The 23,663-nt window shown below is 34.4% G+C and overlaps 3 protein-coding genes across 8 annotated transcripts; 2 read left to right on the forward strand and 1 right to left on the reverse strand.

Moving 5' to 3' along the window:
• Nucleotides 1-636: 636 nt before the first annotated feature.
• On the forward strand, nt 637-6,481 carry LOC118037066 (uncharacterized). Of its 4 annotated transcripts, none has more exons than XM_035042978.2 (10): nt 637-1,224; nt 1,321-1,403; nt 2,224-2,365; nt 2,463-2,744; nt 2,823-2,970; nt 3,813-4,751; nt 4,858-5,096; nt 5,185-5,258; nt 5,640-5,751; nt 6,085-6,481. In XM_035042978.2, the coding sequence occupies exons 2-10, from the start codon at nt 1,348-1,350 to the stop codon at nt 6,115-6,117; spliced, it is 2,025 nt and encodes a 674-aa protein (XP_034898869.1). In that variant the 5' UTR covers nt 637-1,224; nt 1,321-1,347; the 3' UTR covers nt 6,118-6,481. The 4 variants fall into 4 exon arrangements, with proteins under 4 accessions (XP_034898869.1, XP_034899015.1, XP_034898948.1 ...); XM_035043124.2 differs by having other exon boundaries at nt 2,234-2,365; XM_035043057.2 differs by having other exon boundaries at nt 637-1,161.
• An 808-nt stretch (nt 6,482-7,289) lies between these two features.
• Nucleotides 7,290-8,898, reverse strand: LOC118037313 (small ubiquitin-related modifier 1). The gene is made up of 3 exons (XM_035043293.2): nt 8,701-8,898; nt 7,665-7,814; nt 7,290-7,542 (listed from the first exon to the last, which is right to left on the reverse strand). Exons 1-3 carry the CDS (start codon nt 8,785-8,787, stop codon nt 7,468-7,470), a joined length of 312 nt encoding a protein of 103 aa, XP_034899184.1. The 5' UTR covers nt 8,788-8,898; the 3' UTR covers nt 7,290-7,467.
• Nucleotides 8,899-17,731: 8,833 nt separating this feature from the next.
• On the forward strand, nt 17,732-20,135 carry LOC118036989 (glucan endo-1,3-beta-glucosidase 12). Of its 3 annotated transcripts, none has more exons than XM_073404658.1 (4): nt 17,791-17,857; nt 17,892-17,981; nt 18,057-19,376; nt 19,857-20,135. In XM_073404658.1, the coding sequence occupies exons 2-4, from the start codon at nt 17,924-17,926 to the stop codon at nt 19,889-19,891; spliced, it is 1,413 nt and encodes a 470-aa protein (XP_073260759.1). In that variant the 5' UTR covers nt 17,791-17,857; nt 17,892-17,923; the 3' UTR covers nt 19,892-20,135. The 3 variants fall into 3 exon arrangements, with proteins under 3 accessions (XP_034898784.1, XP_073260759.1, XP_073260758.1); XM_073404657.1 differs by having other exon boundaries at nt 17,825-17,843; nt 17,874-17,981; XM_035042893.2 differs by having other exon boundaries at nt 17,732-17,981.
• The last annotated feature ends 3,528 nt before the right edge of the window (nt 20,136-23,663 follow it).

A 23,663-nucleotide genomic window follows, 5' to 3' on the forward strand; every position in this document is an offset into this window, starting at 1 on the left:
TAAATAATCGGAGATTCTAGATAACTCCACTTAATTTAATAATTTTTTTATGAATTTTTTATTTAATTATATAAAAACAAAAATAAATATTATAAAATTAAACTTCAACTAAATATTAAGATACTTGACTAATATAATAGAGCCATCCAAAATAAATAATAATAAAAATTTAAAATTAATGGATGAAATTAAAATAAAAAATTTAGTTTTTAAAATTGTAAAAAAAAAAAAAAAAAGTGAGCTGGCCTAGTATCCTGGATGGTCGCATCTTGACCCGAGCGATGATTTTAAATAATCTTTGATTTATCTGTGGCCGGTTGATTTGGCTAGAAATTTCTGTCTCTGACTTTCTAGACCCTCAAAACTTATTCTCAGTATTTTTATATTAGTGTGATGCAGCTATAATAATTTAATAATTATTCCGATCTCAGAATTTAAATCTAAAAAGTAAGAGAAGAAAACAAAACTATGTTTTACCAAACCAACCACTTAAGATTTAACATAATTTATTAAAAACAATTCTCCATAATGACGTGGAAAATAAAAAAATATAGCGCAAACAGAACGAATTAACGGAAGCAAGTAACCAAACCATAAATAAAATAACACTACAATACAGCTTTGTTCTGCTCTGCACCCCACGCGCTTGTTTCGTTATTTCCCCAAACTTCCCACGCCATCCCTCTCTCTCTTCTTTAACCACTCTGTTTCCGCGGAACTCTTTCCCTGGCAATGAAAATGACAGAGACAGCGACGATCGCTTAGCGGCAAAGAATCAGATCCGAATGCCTTATCTCTCCCTAATTCCCCATTTTACCATCCTCCTCCTCCTCCTCTAACTAACTATATATAAACGTGTCGAACCTACCAGCGAACCTTCTTAGGACTCCCATTCCAGGCCAAGCAAGCTCCTCTATTCCAAAGACACGAGAACCTCCTCCTCCTCCGCTATCTGGTTAAAATCGAATCAATATAATCTGGCGGTTCGGTTACAGAAGTTGTCTTTGTCTCTGTTTTTTTTTTTTTTTTTTTTTTCGATGTGCTTGTCGTTGGTTGTTGTGTTGATGTTTTGAGGATGATGATGATCTCATTGCCGTCCTTCAATTATCACAACCATTGATTTCCTCTTCTTCTTGCTCTCGCCTGTTATGAAGTTCGCCGGTGATTCTTTTCTCTCCTCCTCTCTTTCACTATTTTCATGGAATTCTCATCCTCATTCTCAAGGTCCTTTTTTACATTATTTAATTATATTGTGTGTTTAATTTAATGAATGGAATTAATCCAAGGCTAATAATGAGAAATGTATGTGTTGCTGTGCAGTGAATTGTGATTTTGGACCAAATTCTAATGGGCAAAGCTGATTCTTCTAAATGCGTTTTTCCTTTGACAAGTCTCCAGATTGGGTATTTCTTTCCTTTTATCATCAGTTCCTGTAACTTTCATGTACCTCAAACTTGTTTGAATTTCATCTGGGAAAGAACTCGGAATTTTCAATTTCTGTTTTTTTTTAGTAAAAAGGAATATCTTGTTATTTTTAGGAAAAAAGGTTATTAAATTTGATTGTTTGTCTGATATACTTGGAATGCCAATCAATCATTGATTCGTTATTCCAAACTTGAAGTGTGAGTTTCGTGCATAGTATTATGCTTTTGCAATACTAATAGAGTACTCTCTTTCTAGGTAAAATGGAATAAAAAGGGGAAAAGTGGAGGAAAAAGTGTGACAGAATTAATATTACAATTTCAGATTAAGAAGCATATGAATGAGAATCTACCCTGGTGACTTTTCATTGCTATTTTGGAATCTTGTTCTCTTGTCGAAAACACTTGTGTTTATGGAAGACATGGTCTTTATTGGCCAACATGGTAGTCTATGATTTAAAATTAATTTGTTTTGATAGTTTTTTGTATTTTATTTGATGTAGGAATAAATTTCACTTGTCCCTAAATGACTTCATGCAACTTGTAGCATGACTATCAAAATCAATGTTTTGGGTACCCGTTATCGTTGATGTGTTTGATCGCATCTAAGTACATGATGGACCTGCCTGCTTTGAAAATGCTGCAGATTGTTTTTTTAATTCTTTCTTTTTTAGAATATATCATATGGTTGGGAACCTTGTAGTTTTAAGATCATGGGAGGACTGTTAGTGTTTTAGTGTGTTGAGTATGGTTACTGAATGCTAGCTCTTTTTGAACTTTTTTTTGCCTCCTGTGATTTTAGAGACTTGCAGTCTTATCTCTCAGATCTTAGCCTTTTCATTGCGTTTGAAAGTCGCAAATTATATATTTTGGTGGACAATCGGCCATGGCTGAGAAACCTAGGTTCACACCCAGCTCACTTGTGGCAATTGATGGTTACCAAGGTTGTTAACTCTTGAATTACCTTTGTCAAAAACTCTCCTTTTCAAGTTTGCCCTTAACCATCTGTGGTTTTAATGTCATTTTCTTATTCATCTACAGTCCAGGTTATCTCCTTTTGCAAACACTAAGGCAAAGAGCGGGAGAAAAGAAGGAAAGGGGGCTTCCTCTCAGTGTAATCCTAGTAAATCAAAGAAATTTGAGAGATGGTTCTCATTGATTGAAGTGGCAACTTTGTCCCGGAAGAAGGGTTTGCCACCTGTGAATAAATTAAGGAACTCTTTGCTCTTAAGCAGTGAATTGCACAGGACGCTTTATGGTTTTATTGTCTTTGAAGTTGCATGGAAAGATGTGCGGGGTATTAACTACTTAAACGAGCTTCAGGTACTGCCTTTCTAAATGCTTCATACATTGTTTGATGCTGAGCATTGTTTTGGTCAACGATTATCATTTCAATTGCAGACTGACACATCTCTGGCTATCGAAGCTAAGATTATGCGAAGATGGGAATTTGATAGTGTAGCCCAAGCTGCAAGTTGTTTATCTTCATGGTTCTCAGGAACTCTCTCTGAGCTGCTAAAATTGAAAGATTTTCTGGATTCTGTTACAGGTATTCTGTTGCAGCATGATTCCTTATTTTACTATAGTAGAAGAAAGCAACTATCTTTGTTGAATTCTGGATTGGTAAGAAGGATATGATGATGAATACAGATAGATATTGGGGCATGCCTCCATTTGTGTTGAAAGAAACTACCTGCTTGATGTAGGTGGTGACTAATTTTGATAAGTTCCTTTTTCTGGTTCACCAATGCAAGGATCATGCCCCATGTGGATAAATTAACATGTTATCTGATAGGACTGTCTTTTATATTCATGTGGGGATCGAGGGATTTTTTTATATGAAATGCTTAAAGTATAGTCATACCAAGATCGATTGTTCTCACTTTTCATAGAGAAACGCAGTCTGTGTTCCAATAGGTATGGTCACAAATTGTAGAATTTGTGGCATCCAAATTGATGTGATGGTTGTAAAATGCATAGTTTTGTGTCTGTAAAGTGAACAGTGGGGTTAGTATGCACGAGGTCTGAAGCCTTGCCTTTAGAATTTAGACTTTTTGTAGAGGTGCTTCTTTTCACATTGGAAAATAAATGAAATCCAAATTTCGAGTGGTTTGGTTCACCAACATCACCATCGTCTTACTGTTTAGATGGTATTCATGAATAAAAGCTCAATTTAGGCCAATAAGTAGGACCTTTCCGGGCATTAACAACTGACATTTGATACTTGATTATTGCATCTTTTGCTGGTTCAGCTGAGGTGCAACCTAACTGACATGTTAACATCTTGCTGTTGTAATTATTATGTTGATATATTGATGGGGCTACACATTTCTTTTCAGTGAGTGAAATGAGCTTAAAATTACCATGTTTAATGTTGCCTGAAATTTTCAGGAGATACCTTTTATGACGCTGAAGAAAATTTCTCAATGACATCCCCTATTGAAGATGATGATCTGTTGATGGAAGATAATTCTTCATACTGCCTTGGTGGCAGTTTTGATGCATGTCCTGGAACCCTGGATGATATAGCAAGTGAGCCACACACTCCACCACCCACTGGGCCTTATAAGAGAAGAAGAGTGATGAAGTCCATTGGAACCGGGGTTGAAGTTGATTGTTATACTGAGGAAACACCATGTGGACATGAAGGCTTCATAGACAGCTCAGAGACTGATGCCAGTGTTTGTGAAAATGCTATTGAAGCTAAGCAATACAGGGATGCTTTGATTTTGTTTAGGTTCAATGATCATGACCTGCCATTTAAACTAAGGCAAGTGGTAATGTCTGACCTGCGGTTACTAACTTTATTGGAAGCCGGGCTTCCATCTTGGGTTATCTTTCTTCAGTCATATCCAGGGTTTTGCCATCTTTATCGTCCTTGGATGTGCCCTCTAGCAAGAGCCTTGTACGTGTTAATCTCAATTATCACTGTTCTCATTGGATTTTATGACTTGTACAAAAATGTCCCTGTTCTGAAGGCAACTGCATCTAGTTTGTGTGGACCACTTTTTGACTGGATAGAGACTTGGGAGATGGTTTCAAGGATCAAGTACCTGGGAACAATGCTATTTCTACATAACTTTGAGAAAGCTGTTACTTGGTTTCTGATGGTCACACGCACCACTAGATCCTTCTTTTCAGTTTTCACGCAGCCACTGGTTGAACCACTTGCTGAGATCTTAGGCTTTCTTCTTCCAGCGTGGAATATGTTCATTGAAGTAGCAGAGAGCTCGTATTCCTTTGTTTGGATTGTGATTGAATCATCTTGCAGTGTATTAGGAGACCTAATAGAGATTTTTGCGTGGCCTATATGGTTTCTCTGGAGCATTGGTAGGTTCTCAGCTGTTTTGGTCATATGCTACTTTGTAAGCAATACTCTCTTATTTTATAAGGTTGTACAAATTCCATTATATGTTTGTTGCTTTTTGTGCTGCAGCAACTTCCATCATATATCCCATATTCTGGACTGTTTGGGAAATACTTTATGCTCCGATTCGCTTGGTCCTTGCACTAGCTGGTTTTGTGGCTTTCACTTGTGGGTGGATATCAGAAATGATTGGGGATCTTTGGCAATCTGTAAGTGGAATATTCCAGCTTGCTTCAGTTTCCAAGACATCAGTGAGTACATATGAAGTTTCAGTGTGGCGTTCGCTTTGGAATGACCTTTTTTCTCAGGTTGGAAGACTCTGTAATTGCTAATTGCATTTTGATCACAAGTATGCAATTATGAAGTCAATGGTATTTATGTTTGTAACTTGTTCAGGTTTTTCGTGCTGTTAGGAGTATATTAAATGGTTTTGTTGCCTTCTTCACAGCCTGCAACAGGCATCGCCTAAGGTAATTTCACATCAGTGAGAAAAAAACCCAGCTTCTATATGCTTTATTTCTGGATAATATGGTGGTTGATTATCATTGGTTTGTGTATAAAATATCTGAATTTAAGCCAGTATAATGGATGGAAAAAGATTTTCAAGATCATTCTCTTTAGATCCAAGACAGTTGCATTGAGATTTCATTCTTTTGAACTTTTATGAAGATATTATATATCCTTGCAGAACAATTTATAAAACAAGAAATATTTCAAGGATTTAGCTAAGATTCCCTTCTGATTGCTGTGTTGGAATTATCATTGAATTTTTCATTGCTTTCTAGCCTACAGATTAATTGATAAACCCTGCTTCTTAGCATATTTATCTTTTTTGATGTGCTGGTGTACAGCATTTATAATCACATACAGGATTTCATCCAGAGATTACTTGGCCAGGCGCCAAGGTCACAACCATCAGATTATAGGAACAGTAGGGTGACACCCGAGACTCGAAGTCTGGTGGTAAGTTGTCAAAATGCTTTTTGATGTTTTGGATCTAACATCCGATGATAGATTTGTTACATAAAAGATGTGATTTTAGAAAGAGGAAAGAAAAAAATGTTATAGAAGAGGAAATCAGTAGGGATTATTTGAGAGTTCCAGGAGATACTGTGGTTTATACCCGAGACATCAATGGCTAGATGCAACTAGTGTTATTAATTGTCTTGTTAATCTCTCCACATCACTGGTGGGGAAAAAAGTCGGCGCTTCTTATAATGGTCTTCAGTTCTCTGATTTAGATTCAGCTACCTAATTGCATATTTTTTAGCCTGATAGTTGCTTCTGATTTTGCAGTCTGAAGGGAGTAGGAAAATTCACATCAGATGAAGCTGAGCAATTTTTTGGGGGTCCAAAGGAAACTATACAAATGGATGCAGAGCCAGTCTTCCGCTGCAAAATATATTTGACGACATAAAAAAACACAAACTGCTAAAACCAAAATGGGTTAAAAGGGCAGCAGATTCTGCAACTAGTTACAGAAGTATCATAGAAAGAGCTTTATTCTTTTGTTTGTTTCGTGTTGTATGAATTTCTTTTTCATGCTCTCCAATTAGATGTAAATAGCATGTATAGACAGCTTGTACAGTTATCAAGTATGAATTTCTTTTTCATGCTCTCCAATTAGATGTAAATAGCATGTATAGACAGCTTGTACAGTTATCAAATATCAAAAAGCTTATTTAAGCTGTAAGATTTGACGGAGTACTGCAAATGAGACTCTCTCTCATCTCAGACATGATCCAGATTCAGTCCAGTAAGGTTAATTGAGATGACACGATGTAACTGGCAACTGTTCGTGTCTTGGTGTCTCTGCTGATAATGTTGAAACAAATTCTTGTAATGGGAATGCACTGCGTCTCCATCTCAGCAGCACAGCAAACATACCAATACCATGGATCCTAGAGGCTGGGAAAGTGAACGTACTATGATTTTTGTTAAAACAAGAGACCAGAAAAGGAAACTGTCCGTTCACTCCTTGCTCCACGTTATGCTCAGGCTTCAGACCATTTACAGGTGCAGCTGAGATATGCTAATAATAGCTACTGCAAGAGTAGATTTCTGTTGTAACGTTTCCTTCTGAACAAATCCCGAATTTAGATGTTCTAAGAGCACAGAGTCTTCTGCCTTGGGTCAAAGACTTTCAACATCCAAGCATAGTATTTAAACGGGTTGACTGTTGCTTTTCTCATGCCCGTCTTCCGGGTGTACAACAACTTACAGGACTTGAAAAATACAAATTCAGAGTTCCGAAAACGGACTCGTTCTAAAACGGACGGGGCAATTGATGGGGTTGGAGACTTCTTTTTTATTTTTTATGTAGCTCAATCCCCACCGAAAGAAATCCCCCAAGCCACAATGTGATTAGTTTCGATCTACTTAACTATACAATCAAGGAGGTCAGATAAAACATTCCCTCTGATAGCACCCTCAACCAACACAATAAATAACACATGGAGAAGTAAATGGAGGGGAGAGCAAGGAATGAGAGAGGAGCCATATCCCAGCAAAACTGAAACATTGCAAATCCAAATCCTAGCAGATAGCACAGTTACTGTCAATGCTCTTGGTGAGAGCTTTTATAACAAAACAAGACCAGTGTATCGATGTTCATTACAAACAATCCTAAGAACCTATTGCCACCTACATCCACTAGATAGATTATCTTTCCATCAGCTTCTAATTACTTGTTATCATAGCACCCCCAGTTTGGTGCAGCATAGCATCGATCTCATCCCCATCTTCCATGTCCAGCTGCACAAGGAAAAAGATGAAAATCAATATATGCATTAACTTTAACTTGCTATCTATAATCCATTATTTTATTTATCGATGCATGAGCGACTATGTGCATGCACAAGCATGGAGAGAGATACCTCATCAGGAGTTTGCTCTCCACGGAGACGACGACCATCAAACAAGAAGGCAATTGAGTTGAACTCAACAGACTGGCGATCACAATAGGCATTCATCAGCTTCTTCAATTGTGTGCTTCTTTTGATCCTGAAAAATACTTCATTTCCATCCTACAGACATAGTAAAAAAAGACTTTAACCAGCATGTTCTTGAAAATAGGACTCTTATAACATCCATACAGATAACAAACTTCTAACAACTCATATCATCAAGAAAAGACAAGTGCGACCGACCCCAGGATGAAAATTCAATTAAAGATGCAACTTGAAACTTGTAATTCAGCATTTTGAAGAGTTCAGCAACAAAGTTCCCCAATCTACGAAAACAACCACGATTCACAGGGGCAATGACCAAGATACACAAGATGAGCAACTACTAAAAGCATAACTTTCTCAAATTCTTCCACTCGTCTTTGACACTCGCATGGATTTTCTCCAACACAATTTCTGTTCACACAAGACTAATTGCATTCTTATTCTTATCCAAACCGTTTTAATCCCTGCCAAAATTTCCTAGAGAAGCCAAAATAACAGTGGCACGACAACGTGCAGTTTCATCGGAGTTTTCCCTAAACATAACCCATTTTTAATCAAGAACTCAAAATATTACAAAGAAGCAGGCCACTTAATAAAAACTTAAACAATTTATACCTCATAGAGATTGTGAAGATCACTATCATTCTCCAAACACTACACAAGTACTGAAAACCCACAACCCCTTTATTTTCATGGACACAATAGACACATTCACAAACCAATAAACCCATAAGAATTTTGCAGTAGCAAAAAGCCGCAAAAAAAAATTCCAAAACAATAAATAAATAACAGAAACCCCAAACAAAACACTGTCAATCAACCTAAGCGCAAAGCTAAAACCTAACAGATCGATAAAAACATTGCGAGAGAAAAACTAAAACCACAAATATGTAAAGATTAAACGGAAACAAACCCCCATAACAAAGAAAAATCACAACATCAACCAAACACAAAAAGATACCTGGCCTTTCACTTTTAGGTTGATGTGAGCAGACTGATCGTTGGGCTTCTTATCTTCCTCTTGCGGCTGACCTGTGACCCCAGACATTTTCTCTTCTCTCTCTCGCTCTCTTCTTTTTCTTCGAGTATGAAAAGACAAGAAATCAGGGTTTCTTTTCCTCACCTTCGCTGCGACTGTAAGTGTTTGTAATATTTATTTATTTATGTTCTCTTTATTATATCCTGCTCCCGACGACTTTCTCTCTAACTCAGTGGTCAATTCTTTAAGAGTATGTGTCGATGGCTGATTGGTTTGGTGTTCTGATTTTATTATTTCTTTTTGACAGTTCGAATTCTGTCCAGTAAGGAATGGAATTGTGGAAGGACTGGGTAGACTAGAGTACACCTGATAACCATGGTAATTTACTAAGCCCATTAGGTAATGGACAGAGCTGTAAGGCCCATTGTTGGGGACTACTGGTGACTGGTAAGCATACCCGGTTACTGTATCCGTACGTACTATAAATTAGATGGGTTACTTAGCGTTAGATTAATATAAAAATATATTTATAAAGATAACAATATATTTAGTTAAAAAAATAATAAAAATAAAAATAAAAATAAATTTATCTCTAAATAATTTTAAAATATATTTTTATACTTTCAAAATATAAGGCACAAAAAAAATATATTTCTAGAGATAATATTTATTATTTTTAATATCTAAAATTTCTTTGTAAAAACTCTCAATTTAAAAAATATTCAACTAAAACATTTTAAAATAAAAATATTTATTATCAAAATTTTAAAAACTAACTTGAGAGTTGAGCCAAGACAAAACTTGGGTCACGAGTCAGGCTAATTCGGATTGATCCGAGTCAATATAGAAATAAAAATGATTATTATCATGTTTTTAAAAACTTGATTCAATGATTGATCAGGGAAAAGACACGGGCTATGTGTCGGGAGGGTCAACTCAAGTTGACTTGTGTTAACTTATAAGAATAAAAATAATTATTATCATTATTTTAAAACTTAATTCAAGGGTCAACCCGAGGAAGGGTCAAGATCACGAATTAAAGAAACTTGAGTTGACTCAGGCCAAATAAGGATAAAAGTTATTATTATCATAGCTTTTAAACCCGAATCAGGGGTTGACTGGGGTAAGGCTCGAGTCATGGGACGGGATGATCAATTCAGGTTGACCTAAGTCAATATACATATAAAAATAGTTATTATTGTAGTTTTAAAACTAGATTTGAGAGTAAATTGGAGGCAATATTCACTTTATGGGTAAATTGGAGGCAATGTTCACTTTATAGGTCAAGAGGGTCAACTTGGTTGACCAAAAAAAAAATATAAAAATAATTTAAGCAATCTTGTTTTGACCAAAAGAAATTTTCAAAAAAAAATCAATGAGTTTTTGGCTCGTGTTTTATACTAGATCAACTCAGGTTTTTGACTAGGTTAGGTTGAGTCAATCATTTCTTTATTTTTTTTCTTAAACTTTAACCAGTTCAGGCCCCAAGCCGACCCATTTTCAAGTCAACCAATCAAGTCAGTCCTAGTTTTATAATCACGATTATTATAGTATTGTTAATTTTAACTCAATATAAACTAGTATAAGAAAAATAATATCTATTTTTTTTAATATGCAAATTCGATAATAATACATATTAAAAGTAAAATAGAGCTTTTCATATTTCAATGAGCTTTTTATATTTTAGAATGTCTTGTCCATGAAAACCAAATAGGGTAGAGAGATAATCACTTTGTCTTATACACCACTATTAAACACAATTTTATCTCTATTTTTTTTTCTTGTCTTATTTCCTCTGTCTTTTTTGTCTCATAACAATAACCAAAAACACTACTTTAATGACTAAATAGTAAATGTTAAGTTAGTTCATGTTTTCTTAAGAAACTGATACTTTAGTCTCTCTAGTTTGGAGAATTATAAGTTAGTTTTTTGACAACTTTTGACTTTTAACTCGCTAACAAATTGTTACCATTTCAATTTGATGTGGAAAAGTATAAATTTCTACCGTAATATTGAAAATTGAAAAATTGACTTAGTTATAAGCAAATATGAAAAATATAAGGATTGAAAGTGAATTTTTTTTAACTAAAAAGACTAAAATTTTATTTTTTAAAAAATACAAAAACAAAGTCGTAATTCACTCATAACTTGAATATTGATTGCAATCAACTATAATCATATATTTGATGATTATAAGTCTTTACTAAAAACCTTTTATTGTCTTAATTAAGAGAGATTAAATGGGTTTTATTACATGATGGAGGATTAACCCTCCCGTTATAAACACTCAATATTCAATTTCAAGGATGCAATCACACATATATTTTTGTGTAAGGGATGAAATGTATTTTGTTTTTTGCAAACTTAAGATCTTTAGATGCGCTCATGACATGCCTTGTAAGGAAATATTCTATGATGCTTAAGTTGTGTTAATAATTACAACTAGGAGAGATAGGTACAAACAGGATAAAAAAACATGAAAGATAATAATTAAAAAAATATTTTTTGAGAAGAAAATATACATTTTTATAAATGTATTTTGAAAAGGAAAAAAAATATTTTTTATTTTTTTAATGATAAAAATATAATTTTTCTCTACCTAATCTTTATATTTTATTACATTCGACTCATTGTTGGAGAATCTTTAGGTGTATTTATATCAAACTTTCTTGCTTTTAGCTACTTCTTTTGAGATGAAAAGTGTTTTCACATTTCTTATACTAGTTTTGTATGAGTTTGGATGATCTTAGTCCTTCCATTGGTCTATCCTCAAATCACTTGATATAAAACATTATCCTTGGCTCTTTAAAAACTGAAAACTACGTGTGGAATTCTTAGCTCCCACCTATGTTCTCCCTCTGTATTCGTAGTTCAAGCCTTGCACATATAAAAAAAGGTTGCTCTCCTTCAAAAAGAGATATACTTACTGTCTATAATCCCTCTCCTTCAAAATTAATAAATTATCCTTTTAAAATATTACTTTAAAAATTAATTCATGGAGTACTAGTATAAATGACATCTCTAAAATTTTGGATTAACATATTTTATTTTTATTTTTATTTTGGATTCTCATTTAGAGGAACAAAAAATTGGGTAATAACCTAACATCCTTATACTCAGCAAAGCACTAGCCCCGCATATATATATGGGTTTAGTGATCTACTAGACCTAGCTCTACAAGGCTCAATCAAGCGCTGAGCCCAATCATGTATGGGTCTAGTGATTTGCCAAACCTAGCCCTCCTAGGTTCTGCCAAGTGCTGAGCCTAATAATAAATAGGTCTGATGATCTGTGAGACCCAACTCACCTAGGCTTGGTCAAGCACAGAGCCTAGACATGTATCGGTCTAGCAATATGTCAGACCCAGCTTACATGAGCTCAGTCAAGCGTTGAGCACAAGCGTATAAAGATATTTTCCCTCTACACAAGTCAAATAGTTTTTTTTATCTTTTTTACAAGCGAGAGGAGAGGTTGGGTTATAAAGACACTTTGGAATTCTTATAAAAGAGGTTTTGAATCTCCCTTCTCCATACATATTTATGTATAGAGTATCTCTCCAAAATATCATGACATTTTTTCTAAAAAAAATTACTTACTTAAGCATCAAAAAGTTTATAAGCTCGCAAAAAAGGATCTTTTACAGGTATCAAGCACTAACCAGTAGCCACTTTGGCAATGGATGATGAATGAGGTTGCTCAAACCAAGAGATTAACCGATTATCTTACATCTAAACCTTGTTCTCAAGCTATTTGGATTTTCTTGGACTTTACCAATGACATCATTTGTAGGAAACTAATAAAAAAGCCATTGATAGTTCTTCCAAAACTAGTTTATCAATGTCCCCAATCACCATAAACAGTAAGAAATCAAAACACTTTTGGAATGGTACGTATCACAGACCTTTTTACAGATGTTGACACTTATGTTCTATTAACTCTTTAATAAGAAGGAAAGGCTACACAACAATTTGAATACCCTAGGTCAGTATGGTTTTTATACTTACCTATAGGCTTAATGAGGCGACCAAATTTGGGCTAGGCATTTGCCATATTTATGAATATAGTTGAAGCCTCGAGATTTTAGAAAGCTTTCAAGTACAAGTGAAATATTGGTTCAAACCATTAAACATGTGAAATTTGTTTGTAAACTATTCAAAAGACATATACTAAAAAAACTCTATTCTCTTCTTTTTTGGATATAAGATTATGGCCTCAACAAAATTTTTATCAAGAAGATTATGCCCCAAAAAGCAATAAAAATATACTATGGTCAATGATTAGGAATGTAAGTTTTTTATATATGAATTAAATTATTCACAGTAATGATGTCTTCTTTTCTTTAAGTGATATCTAGGGTAACAACCTCACAACCTTTCATGGATGAGATGGAATTAATTTTCCTCATGTGATTGCACAATTTACTTTAGATGGGATCGACTCAGTCTTTCTAGTATGATTGCATAATTTACCTTGGAATGGATGAATTTAAAGCTCCCTAATTGCATAACTCTTCAAGGATGAGATTGACACGATTCTTCTCTAGGGTACCAGCCTCATAACCTTTCAAGGATGAGATAAACTCAGTCTTCTTGGTATGATTACACAATTTACCTTAGAAGAGATCAACTCGGTCTTCCTAATACGAATGTATAAATCACATTGGAAGGGATGTATCTAAAGTCTCTCTAATCCAATATCATAACTTTTCAAAAATAAGATTGACACAACACCACTCCAAAGCATTGAACTCATAACTTTCAAAGGATAAGATAAACTCAGTCTACCTAGTACAATTGTACAATTTACCTTGGAATGGATCATGTTAGTTTTCCTAAAACGATTGTACAAATTACCTTGGAAGGGATGGATTTGAAGCCTCCCTAGTGCAATTGAATAACTCTCTAAGGAAGAAATTGACACGACACCCCTCCAGGATAACAACCTTATCACCTTCAAAGGATGGGCTAAACTACTTCCACAAGGATAACAACATCAATCCCCACCTCCTGTCTAGCAGTTTTTTAATAAATCCACTACAGATTCATCCAGGTTGACATGAATATACATAAAACCAAGATTTTCGCTTAATTCCAGGTAAGGGGTAGATCCCTTTTAAATCTTGATTAAAGTTAGACAATTTAAGTTCAAATTTGATAAATATTTTTCCTTATACGAGCATTGGACCCACACAAATTTTAAAAATTTCATAAAGGTTTATGGACTTGTATAGAATTTTTCATATGGGTGTTAGACCTATACAAGTTCAAATTTGATAATTATTTTTAAATGTGCGGACGTTGGACCCATATAAAATCTCAAAGCTTTTGTAAAGGTCTTCAACCCTTTGTGGAATGTTTACTATAGGTGTTAGATTTATACACACTAGTAAATAGAGAAATAAATAAGAATCAAAATGTTATAAAATGAAAATATCATATGAATAAACCCCTTAAAATCTGGGGTATGTACATTGATAAGGGGAAAAAGGGAAATAAGGCTTAAATATCTAGCTCAAGCTCCTCAGCTAGATATTCTCTATATGTTAGGTAGCAATAACCCCAATTTGGAATACATTCGCGATGTCAGGCACTAAGACTAGATTGAACGTGACACTAAAATCGACCTACACTCCCCTTGATTGATTGAATAAATTCAAATTGGTTATTGTAAAAAATATATTGTCTCCAATAGTTTTTATCAAAGTCACAGACCCCTAAAAAAAATTCTTAAAACTCTTCATGAGAGTTTCTCAAAGCCTTCAATCGAGTCTAAAAACTCTGGGCTGTAAAAAGCTCAGCTTTTAGACCATTTTAGATGGTCTTTGACTCAAGGATCTTCCATTTTAGGGAATCCATTTGGTTATAGACGACGCAAAACAATTTGTCATTGAAGCCCAATTGAAGAACAATGTCTTGTATTTGTTCCATCAGGGTTGAATAAGCCACTCCAGGGCTTTTCAATTTAGCCTCAACAACAATTTTTTCCTCTTTTGATTGCTCGAAGACAGTTTGGTTTGCCCTGTTTCTGGAAATAACCTCCCTTATATAATTCCTCGTAGCCACCCATCGCCTTCTGGAATGGGCATATATCATAAAGATTTGTCAAAAAACAAATGTTAGGAATAATAGTCATACAACTAAACAAAAGGTGAACGTGAAGGTTCCTTACATTAAACGCAATTTGACTAGTTATGGTCAAATGATGATTATATAACCTTCTACCAATAATTGCTTCCATAAGCTGCCTATCCTCATTAGTCAAGATGAGGAAGTTAAAAGGAGCTCGACCTACCAAGCTCAACTAAAGCATCCTCAAACTCAACTCCTTCAGGAACAACCCAAATAAAAGGCCTAGCTGTTGTAGCCTCTGTCAAAAAATCTAGAAATTAAGGCATAAGAAATGCCACCATAGAAACCTCTATAATCGAAGTTGAAACACAAAGCTCTACTGGGATGGAGACCCGCATCCTCTTACAGTGGGCGACAACACTTGTGATCACTTTAGAGGGAATGAAATCTATTTAATCCTTGATTGGGGGAGTACAATTACCCTCAACTTCTTTTTTTTATGGGAGTTCTAACTTCTATTATTGTTTTCTTAAGAGTAGAGAGTTTATCAACAATGATGGGGTAATTCTCCATCACTTCGCGAGCTCTTCCTTCAACCACAACAAGAGATGAAGAATTCTTTGGTGAACTCTTTTTTGCAAACCTTACTGAATTTTCTCTATCTCTTTTTGTCATTAACCCTACAAATAAGAAAAAGAAGTCATTAATCAACTTGGCAACAAAGTGGAAAAATAATAAGTGAGCGGTATACTTTGCAAAACAATTAAATAATATCTTTTAGCCATCATATTGATTACATACTATGTCAAAGTCGAGGCTAACAAATCATATGTTTTCTTCTCGTCCAATCTCAGATAAGGCTTATACATTAGGGGGAACTTTTCAATAACAAGAATAACTTCAAATTTGCATTCCACTTATAGGGTTAATTGACCTACTGCACCTCACTATTAGCCATCTTCACCTCTGTTTTTTGACATATGTAAGCTTCCCACATAGAGTCCCCTTAATGGCTCATGTGGGCATGTTGGCAAAGGTAAAAAAAAAACCAACACATATCATTGCTACAATTGGTGCCAACAACCAAATGATAACAAATTTTAAAGACACTAACAAGAAAAGAACTTTAGCGAGGAGAGCTATTTTCCCTTAGTTAGATATGGATACCGAGGTGTCATTTCTTCTAGTTATGTGGCCTAGTTTGATGGACCCTTTCCCCCTGTCACTTCTTTTAGCCTCAGGTTAAAACCTAAAATCCTTTTCAAGGGCAATAACACATTTTTTTATAAACAATTTTGACTTCTTTTTCTTCTGTATTTTGGTATAAAGCGGGGAAGAAAAGAAGTTGACAATGAAGAATACTTTATTAATAAGTTTGTCTGCTTGTATTAGAAATAAAATAGTTCAGGATCTTCAACATAATGGTTTTTTAAAAATTACAAAAAGTAAAAGAAAAGACATATGTTCTCACTAAACCTAGGCATGAATGGGTTTGATGATTTGCTATACCTAGCTCACATGGGCACAACTAAGTGCTGAGCCCAATCATATATGAATCTGGTGATCTGTGATACCTATCTCTCTAAGGCTCAACCAAACGCTGAGCCCAAGTATATAAGGATATTCTCCCTTTAATCAAGCTAGAGAAAGACATATGCTCTTGTTGAACCCATGCATGAATAAGTCTGATGATCTGTCACACCTAGTTCACAAAGGCACATCCAAGTGTTAAGCCTAATCATATATGGATATGGTGATTTGTCATTATGGGTGATCATTTTCGGTTTAATTCAGTTTTTATAAAAAAAAATAACCAAACTGATTTTTTTTTAAAAAAATCCAAAACCGAACTGAAACTAATGCAAACCGATCAGTTTTGGTTCAGTGTTTTAGGAAAAAAACCTATTCAAACCGATTTGACTTGGGTTTTTTTGGGTTCGGCTCTGTTTTGGCTCAATTGTTTACGGTTTGACTCGGTTTTTTCGACTTGGCTCGGTTTTTTTCTCGGTTTCCAAACCAGTCGATTTTTTTAAAATTTTAATCGGTTTTATTTTAGTAGCTCGAGTTTTTTTAGAAATCGCCTTTTGTATTTTGTCTTTTCGCTTCTTTTTAAAATTAAACTTTATATATATATATATATATATATATATTTATTGAATTATCAAATTTCGAATAATATTAGTAGTTGTTTTTGACATCCTCCCCTAATTTTACTAATGCTCTGTTTTTAATTTTTTAAATTTTGATTCTTGAAGTTTTACTATTATAATTTTTTTAAGCTCTCTTTTTGTCATTAATTTTTTATTCTTTAAAATATAATAACAGCGTTTTAATATCGTTGTATTACACTATACAAAAAAAAATTAACCTGGCCGCGGGAAGAAACTGAACGTTGTTGGGATTTGACTTAATGTTTGATTAACGGACCTACTCGATTTCCTGTTTACATCATTATTATTGACTAAATTTCTTTTGATTTTCCCGTTAATCACAACTTTGTTTTTCCCCAAACCCAACGTTCATAAAAGCAAAGAAACATAGCAGTATCTTTTTATTAAAAAAAAAAACCATAGCAGTATCTTTTGAGTTCCCTCATCCAGTGCAGCACACCAGCACCATCATCAATGAGCCTCACCCACTTGTCTTCTCAATTTCAACATCCAGCTCTCTGAACGACACGTGAAGAAAACACAGGTCAAGACCACATCGTGAATGATGAACCTTAGCCGTCTTAAACGGACACGATCTTTTTATTTTCTTTAGCTTTTCTGGTGATAATAGAACGGTCGAGTTTTTGTGTGGGGCCCATGTGAGTTGTGGGGCCACGTGGGTAGTGAAGTCAGTAGTGTAGCCTGGATCGTGGTGCGTGCAGCGGCTGCATCTCTCTCCCTCCTCTCTCTAGATTCTCTGCCTCTTCTTCTTGTCAATTTGCAGGAAATTGGGACCCACCCCACCATCTAGGTCTCCTCAACGCACCCTTCCTCTTCTCCTTCTCTTTTTATACACTACCTTCAAGACCTCAAGTTCTTCAACGTACCATTTCTACTATAACACACTCTCTCTCTCTCTCTCTCTCTCTCTCCCTCCCTCTCTCTCTCTCTCTCCCTGGCTTGCTCGGCTTCCCTAAGAACAAGAGCATGGATCCTAACTTCCTCCCCTGCTTTCTCTTACTTCTTTGCATTGTCGCTTTTGCAGGTACGAGTAACTAATGCTGTGACTATTTTGTTGGTTTGGTACTATTTTTTTGACAATGTGCTGTTCGTTTTGCAGATGCGGGATCAGTCGGGGTGAACTATGGAAGAATAGCAAACAACTTGCCATCAGCTGTGAAAGTGGTGAACCTCGTTAAATCTCAAGGTTTAGAGCGTGTCAAGGTTTACGACACTGACCCTGCTGTGCTCAAAGCCTTGTCTGGTTCCGGTATAAAAGTTACCGTCGATTTACCAAATCAACTTCTCTACTCTGCTGCTAAGTACCCTAACTTTGCCCGCTCTTGGGTACAGAAAAACATCGTTGCTTACCACCCTTCAACTCAAATCGAAGCTATTGCCGTTGGTAATGAAGTTTTCGTTGACCCACATAACACCACCAAGTTCCTCATTTCAGCCATGAAAAATATTCATCAAGCTTTGGTCAAGTTTAACCTGCACTCTTCCATTAAAGTCTCTTCTCCTATAGCTTTAAGCGCTCTTCAAAACTCTTACCCATCTTCTGCCGGATCATTCCGACCCGAATTGATCGAACCAGTTTTCAGGCCCATGTTGGATTTCCTCCGTCAAACCGGGTCCTACCTCATGGTCAATGCCTACCCGTTTTTTGCCTACGAGTCCAACTCTGATGTCATTTCATTAGATTACGCTTTGTTTAGAGAAAACCCGGGTGTTGTGGATTCGGGTAACGGGTTAAAATACTTTAATCTCTTTGATGCCCAAATCGACGCCGTTTTTGCAGCCTTGTCTGCTTTGAAGTATGACGACGTCAAAATGGTTGTCACCGAGACAGGGTGGCCCTCCAAAGGCGACGAGAATGAGGTTGGTGCTAGCGTGGAAAATGCAGCTGCTTACAACGGCAACCTCGTCCGCAGGATTCTCACTGGTGGGGGGACACCTTTAAAACCACAGGCAGATCTAACCGTATATCTCTTCGCTCTCTTCAACGAAAACGAGAAGGATGGGCCTACATCGGAGAGAAATTATGGGCTTTTTTACCCCAGCCAGCAGAAGGTGTATGATATCCCATTTACTGTGGAGGGGCTCAAGAATTACAAGGCTCCTAGCCGTTCTCCGGTCTCCGGCGGTCAACAGGTTTCTGCTCCTGTTCGTGGAGGTGTTTCCAAGAGCACTACAGGGAACACGTGGTGCGTCGCGAATCCTGATGCGGGAAAAGAAAAGCTACAGGCGGCTCTGGACTTTGCTTGTGGCGAGGGAGGTGCTGATTGCCGTCCGATCCAGCCTGAAGCAACGTGCTATAATCCTAACACTCTGGTGGCCCACTCTTCGTTTGCTTTCAACAGTTATTATCAGAAGAAAGGACGTGGGATGGGGGACTGTTATTTCGGAGGCGCAGCTTTTGTTGTCACCCAAGAACCCAGTGCGTATTTTTAGCCTCATCTCTTCTGGATTTTTGCTTATTTTCTTTATTGCTTGCTAACCTGCGCATGATAGGCTTAATTTAGAAAACGAGTGCCCAAACTTGATAGCGTGTGCCTGGGGTTGCGACCAACGTGTGTAAGTTAGTGCTGGTCCCCAAAGGATGGACTATTGGTGCCAGCCAGGTCAGAGAAAGGATAAAAAAAAAAGAAACCACGTGACTGAGATAGACCATGGACCCCATTTCTGACCTCAGTAAATCTTTACTCAATTATTGAAGCTTTGTTTTTTAACCGTGGAGGGTCGGTGTTTGTTACCGAGGCGGCATTAAGTGGTCTTTTTTGACATCAACCAGGGTAATTGAAGAGGCTATTGACGGTAGAATCTGTCTAGAGGAAAAGTGACCTATGCTCTTTTGCTTATAGTTTCATACACTATTTATACTGTATACTAATATGTAGAATGTATTTTGTCTTTGCAGAGTTTGGGGAGTGCGAGTTTCCCACGGGATATTGAATATAAAAACGCCCACAAGGAAGGGGGGTTGGCCCACTCAAAAGACTAGGTGAAATGAAGGGGACTCAGAGAGAACATTTTTTTTTTTTTATTATATAGTAACTTGTAGCTGTTTATTGTAATTTTGGAGTAGGTGGGAGTTGTTAGACAATTATTTTGACAAGGTGGGTTGTCTGTAATTATGGTCCATCATGTTCCTACTCACTTTTTCATCATATGCTCACTGTTCATTTGACGACTCTCATCCATGGTTTGCTTTTTAACTCTCTTCTTCCCCACTCCTCAACCAACGGGCCAAGTTGAACCCCACCACCAGCACGGCAATGAAAAATATTTGTTTTCAATATTTTCAATTAAGTAAATGCATTAAAGATTTAAAATTATAAAAAATAAAATCAAGAATATAAAAAAAAACAGATGTCGGTGATGATGCAAGAAGACATGCATATGGGCCTCTTGCATTTGTCACAATGTGTGGTTTTCGATGAGGCCGAGCCTTGATCATTGATAATTCACGAGTGAACTGAATAATTGAAAATAACCGAGCGTGGAAATCCCTTGTTCTGGAAGAGAAACAAAAGATGTCTCTAAATAAAATATCACTCCACCTTGCATGTTGAGGACGTTGCTGTCTTTTGAGTCCTGCGTCTCCCATCATTATGAGAATCATTGCTTTGTAAGACGTGAGTGGAAAAAAAATTATTTTTTATTTATTTTGTTGTTTTTGAATTATTTAAAAATAAAATTTTAAAAAATAACCATTATTTTTCATCACAAACATCTTTTTTTTACGCAATTAAGAAGTTTTCAATTGAAATCTAATTATTTGGGCTAACAGTCTGAAGACGTTCTTGATTAGTCTAATAAAAAGACGCAGTAAAATCGATGTTAGCATGTGGGTTAGTTTCAGTTTTGTTTGGGGGCACAAACAGCAAAACATATGGAGTTATGTGATCTTTGTTTTTATGTTTTAAATTTTATTATTTTTGTTTTAAATTAAAATTTTTTTGTTTAAATAATTTTGATATGTTAATATAAAAAATAAATAAAAAAATATTTTAAAAAACAACTATAATCACATTTACAAAGAAATCATTTATAATCATTAGCCAGGTAACTTGCACATAAAAGCCTTTTATTCTTGTTAAATATAAAGATATCTTTGAACCATATCTTAAAAACAATTATATAGTCACATTCTTCACATTGATTTTATATATTTAAAAACACTCATAAATTTTCCTGAATATTAATTTTAATTTAAAGAGATAAAAAAACTGAAATACCTCTACTTAAAATTTGACCTGCACGAGTTATCGTCAATAGCTCAAAATTAACTTTCCAGGCACAACTTCTGACGCGGACGTCTTGGGGCTGTGTTTTAAATTTTGTTTTTGGTAAATTTTGATTTTAAATGTTTTTTTTGCTAAAATTAAGTGTGATTTTTACTTTTTGGATCGTTTTGATGTGTTTGATATCAAAAATAAATTTTTAAAAAATAAAAAAAATATCATTAACATATATTTTTAGAAAAAATTATTTGAAAAACAACCACTACTACCACACTGCCAAACACACTAAATTTTCCAATTCCTATTCCATAAATGGATAAACAGTGAAAAGTAAGTGGTACGGCCCTGTTTGGATAATTGGATAAGATTAAAAACATAGTGGTTTGCATTGGATCCTTGATTCTCAGTATAAACACACCCTCGCTTTTCGTTTGTTCAGTGAATTATACCAATTCTTGATAGTTCATCCAGCAATGGGAATGGGAGATGTTCGTCATTGGACTACTATTTTGCTTTAATTATGTTTGTATTTGTATTTTAAAAGTATTTTATTTTAAATTAATTTTTACAAGTATTTTTAAATAATTTGATGTATTTAATATAAATAATAATTTTAAAAAAATAAATAAAATATTATTTTATTCTAAATAATCGTTATCAAAATAGAAAACACAAGGTACACGGAAGGCTGGTTCAGCAGCACGCAGTCCTATCCATCTTGCTGAAAAACCTTGGAGTCTCATTTTTATGAAGTATTTTTAGCTTTTATAAATTTTTATATAAATCATCTCATATCAAATAACTTAAGTTGAATGTGAAATAAAATAAAATATATTACAAGTCTAATATCATAAAATTAATATATTATTGAAATATTAAAATCTGTGAATAAACTATAAAGCTTTTCAAAGAAATCATTTTATATTCTAAAATATTTTTTCAAACCATCTAAAAAATAAATAAATAAATAAATTGGGGGTGAGTGTCACTCATTTGATAAATAACAATCTATTTTCTTAACTGGATTAAGTATGTCAAAACTTACTAATACATAAATTTTATAATAAATTTATTTATTATACCAAATTATTAATACTTCAAAGATTTAAAATTCCAAAAACATTTTTAACACAAAATATGTATTGCACACTCATATTTAAAGTGAAAGGATATTACGATTACTCTAACCACAATAATAATAATTCATATTTCTTCTTATGACTAGACATTAAATTTTAAATAAAAATATTCATAAATTAATGTATAACCCTTAAAAGTCTGGTCCAAAGCATATAATTAATTTAATAACGATAACAATAAATTATATTTTATCATATAATAATATCAAATTCTAAATAAATATGTTTATAGTATCAACAAAATATTTAATAAATCTAGACGGGTCAATAATTATATACCGATCAAATAAAATTTTTTTTTATACAAAAAATTAATTTTATACTTAACTCAAATTCAAGCCAAGTCGAGTGAGTGTAGTTTTACATTAAATTCACATTTCCATGTCCTCTACTTTTTAAAATTATAAAGTTCACATAGCCATGTCCTCTATATTTTTTAAATTATTATTGCCAGTTCAAACAGAGTTTTAAAACTGTTGCTAGCAACAGTAAATTTAAATCTAAATTGTTTAAAACATTTTGGAAGGGAGTAGAAAACAATGATAGCAAAATGTTTAAAACGATTTTGGAATATTGAAAGAAGTAAAAAGTTTTTATGATCGAAAAAGTGGAGGCCAACAAAATAAGTGTAACCGTGTCAGCATGTGGTGGACCACCTGATATGTCGGGCTTTGTTTCCCACGTCAGCAAGTATGATACAGCTAGTAGCAGAGATTCTACTTGCCTCGCCCCTCTTACTGCTCGGTCACATGCTGTATTATGGCTTTCCACTACCCAATGGATAAATTATTTCTGAGTATTGTCATTTGTGTAGATGAAATGCCGAGGCATTATCGGAGTGATTGGGATTGTATTATATGAAGTTTTTTAAAATAATTTTTGTTTTTATAAATATATAAATTTTTTATATTTTTAAAATTTATTTTAAAATCTTAACATATTAAAATAATTTAAAAATATAAAAAAAACTACAAACGAAGATTTCCAAACAAGAATATAGAGCTAGTAAAGTGCTCCATTTAGTCACTATTTGATATTATAGTTCTTTGTCGTATTCAAAAGTATTTTTCTAAAATACATTAAGAGTATAAAAATATTAATTTAATTTTTTTAAAAATTTTATATGATTTTTTATTAATATTAAAAAAACATTTTAAAACATATATATTTTTTTAAAAGTATCTATACCGCTTTCTATGTTAAATTAGTAAGTTTGATTTTTATTAGTTTTTCTAAATTTAAAATCTAAGATCAACATTTATATAAATTTATTCTCTTATATTAAATATAATAGACGAACTTACTTAAAAAAATAAGTCCTTTTAAAATTGCTCGAACTCC

Source organism: Populus alba, chromosome 14, assembly GCF_005239225.2.
Source record: "Populus alba chromosome 14, ASM523922v2, whole genome shotgun sequence".
NCBI classification, from domain to species: domain Eukaryota; kingdom Viridiplantae; phylum Streptophyta; class Magnoliopsida; order Malpighiales; family Salicaceae; genus Populus; species Populus alba.

Coding starts and splice junctions, on each gene's coding strand:
- LOC118037066 (XM_035042978.2), top strand. CDS start 1,348: ATGGGCAAAGCTGATTCTTCTAAATGCGTTTTTCCTTTGACAAGTCTC. Junction 1,404..2,223: donor TTGACAAGTCTCCAGATTGG/GTATTTCTTTCC, acceptor CTGTGATTTTAG/AGACTTGCAGTCTTATCTCT. Junction 5,097..5,184: donor GGAATGACCTTTTTTCTCAG/GTTGGAAGACTC, acceptor TAACTTGTTCAG/GTTTTTCGTGCTGTTAGGAG.
- LOC118037313 (XM_035043293.2), bottom strand. CDS start 8,787: ATGTCTGGGGTCACAGGTCAGCCGCAAGAGGAAGATAAGAAGCCCAAC. Junction 7,815..8,700: donor ACCTAAAAGTGAAAGGCCAG/GTATCTTTTTGT, acceptor CTATGTCTGTAG/GATGGAAATGAAGTATTTTT. Junction 7,543..7,664: donor GAGAGCAAACTCCTGATGAG/GTATCTCTCTCC, acceptor TTCCTTGTGCAG/CTGGACATGGAAGATGGGGA.
- LOC118036989 (XM_035042893.2), top strand. CDS start 17,924: ATGGATCCTAACTTCCTCCCCTGCTTTCTCTTACTTCTTTGCATTGTC. Junction 17,982..18,056: donor TTGCATTGTCGCTTTTGCAG/GTACGAGTAACT, acceptor TTCGTTTTGCAG/ATGCGGGATCAGTCGGGGTG. Junction 19,377..19,856: donor TGTTGTCACCCAAGAACCCA/GTGCGTATTTTT, acceptor TTGTCTTTGCAG/AGTTTGGGGAGTGCGAGTTT.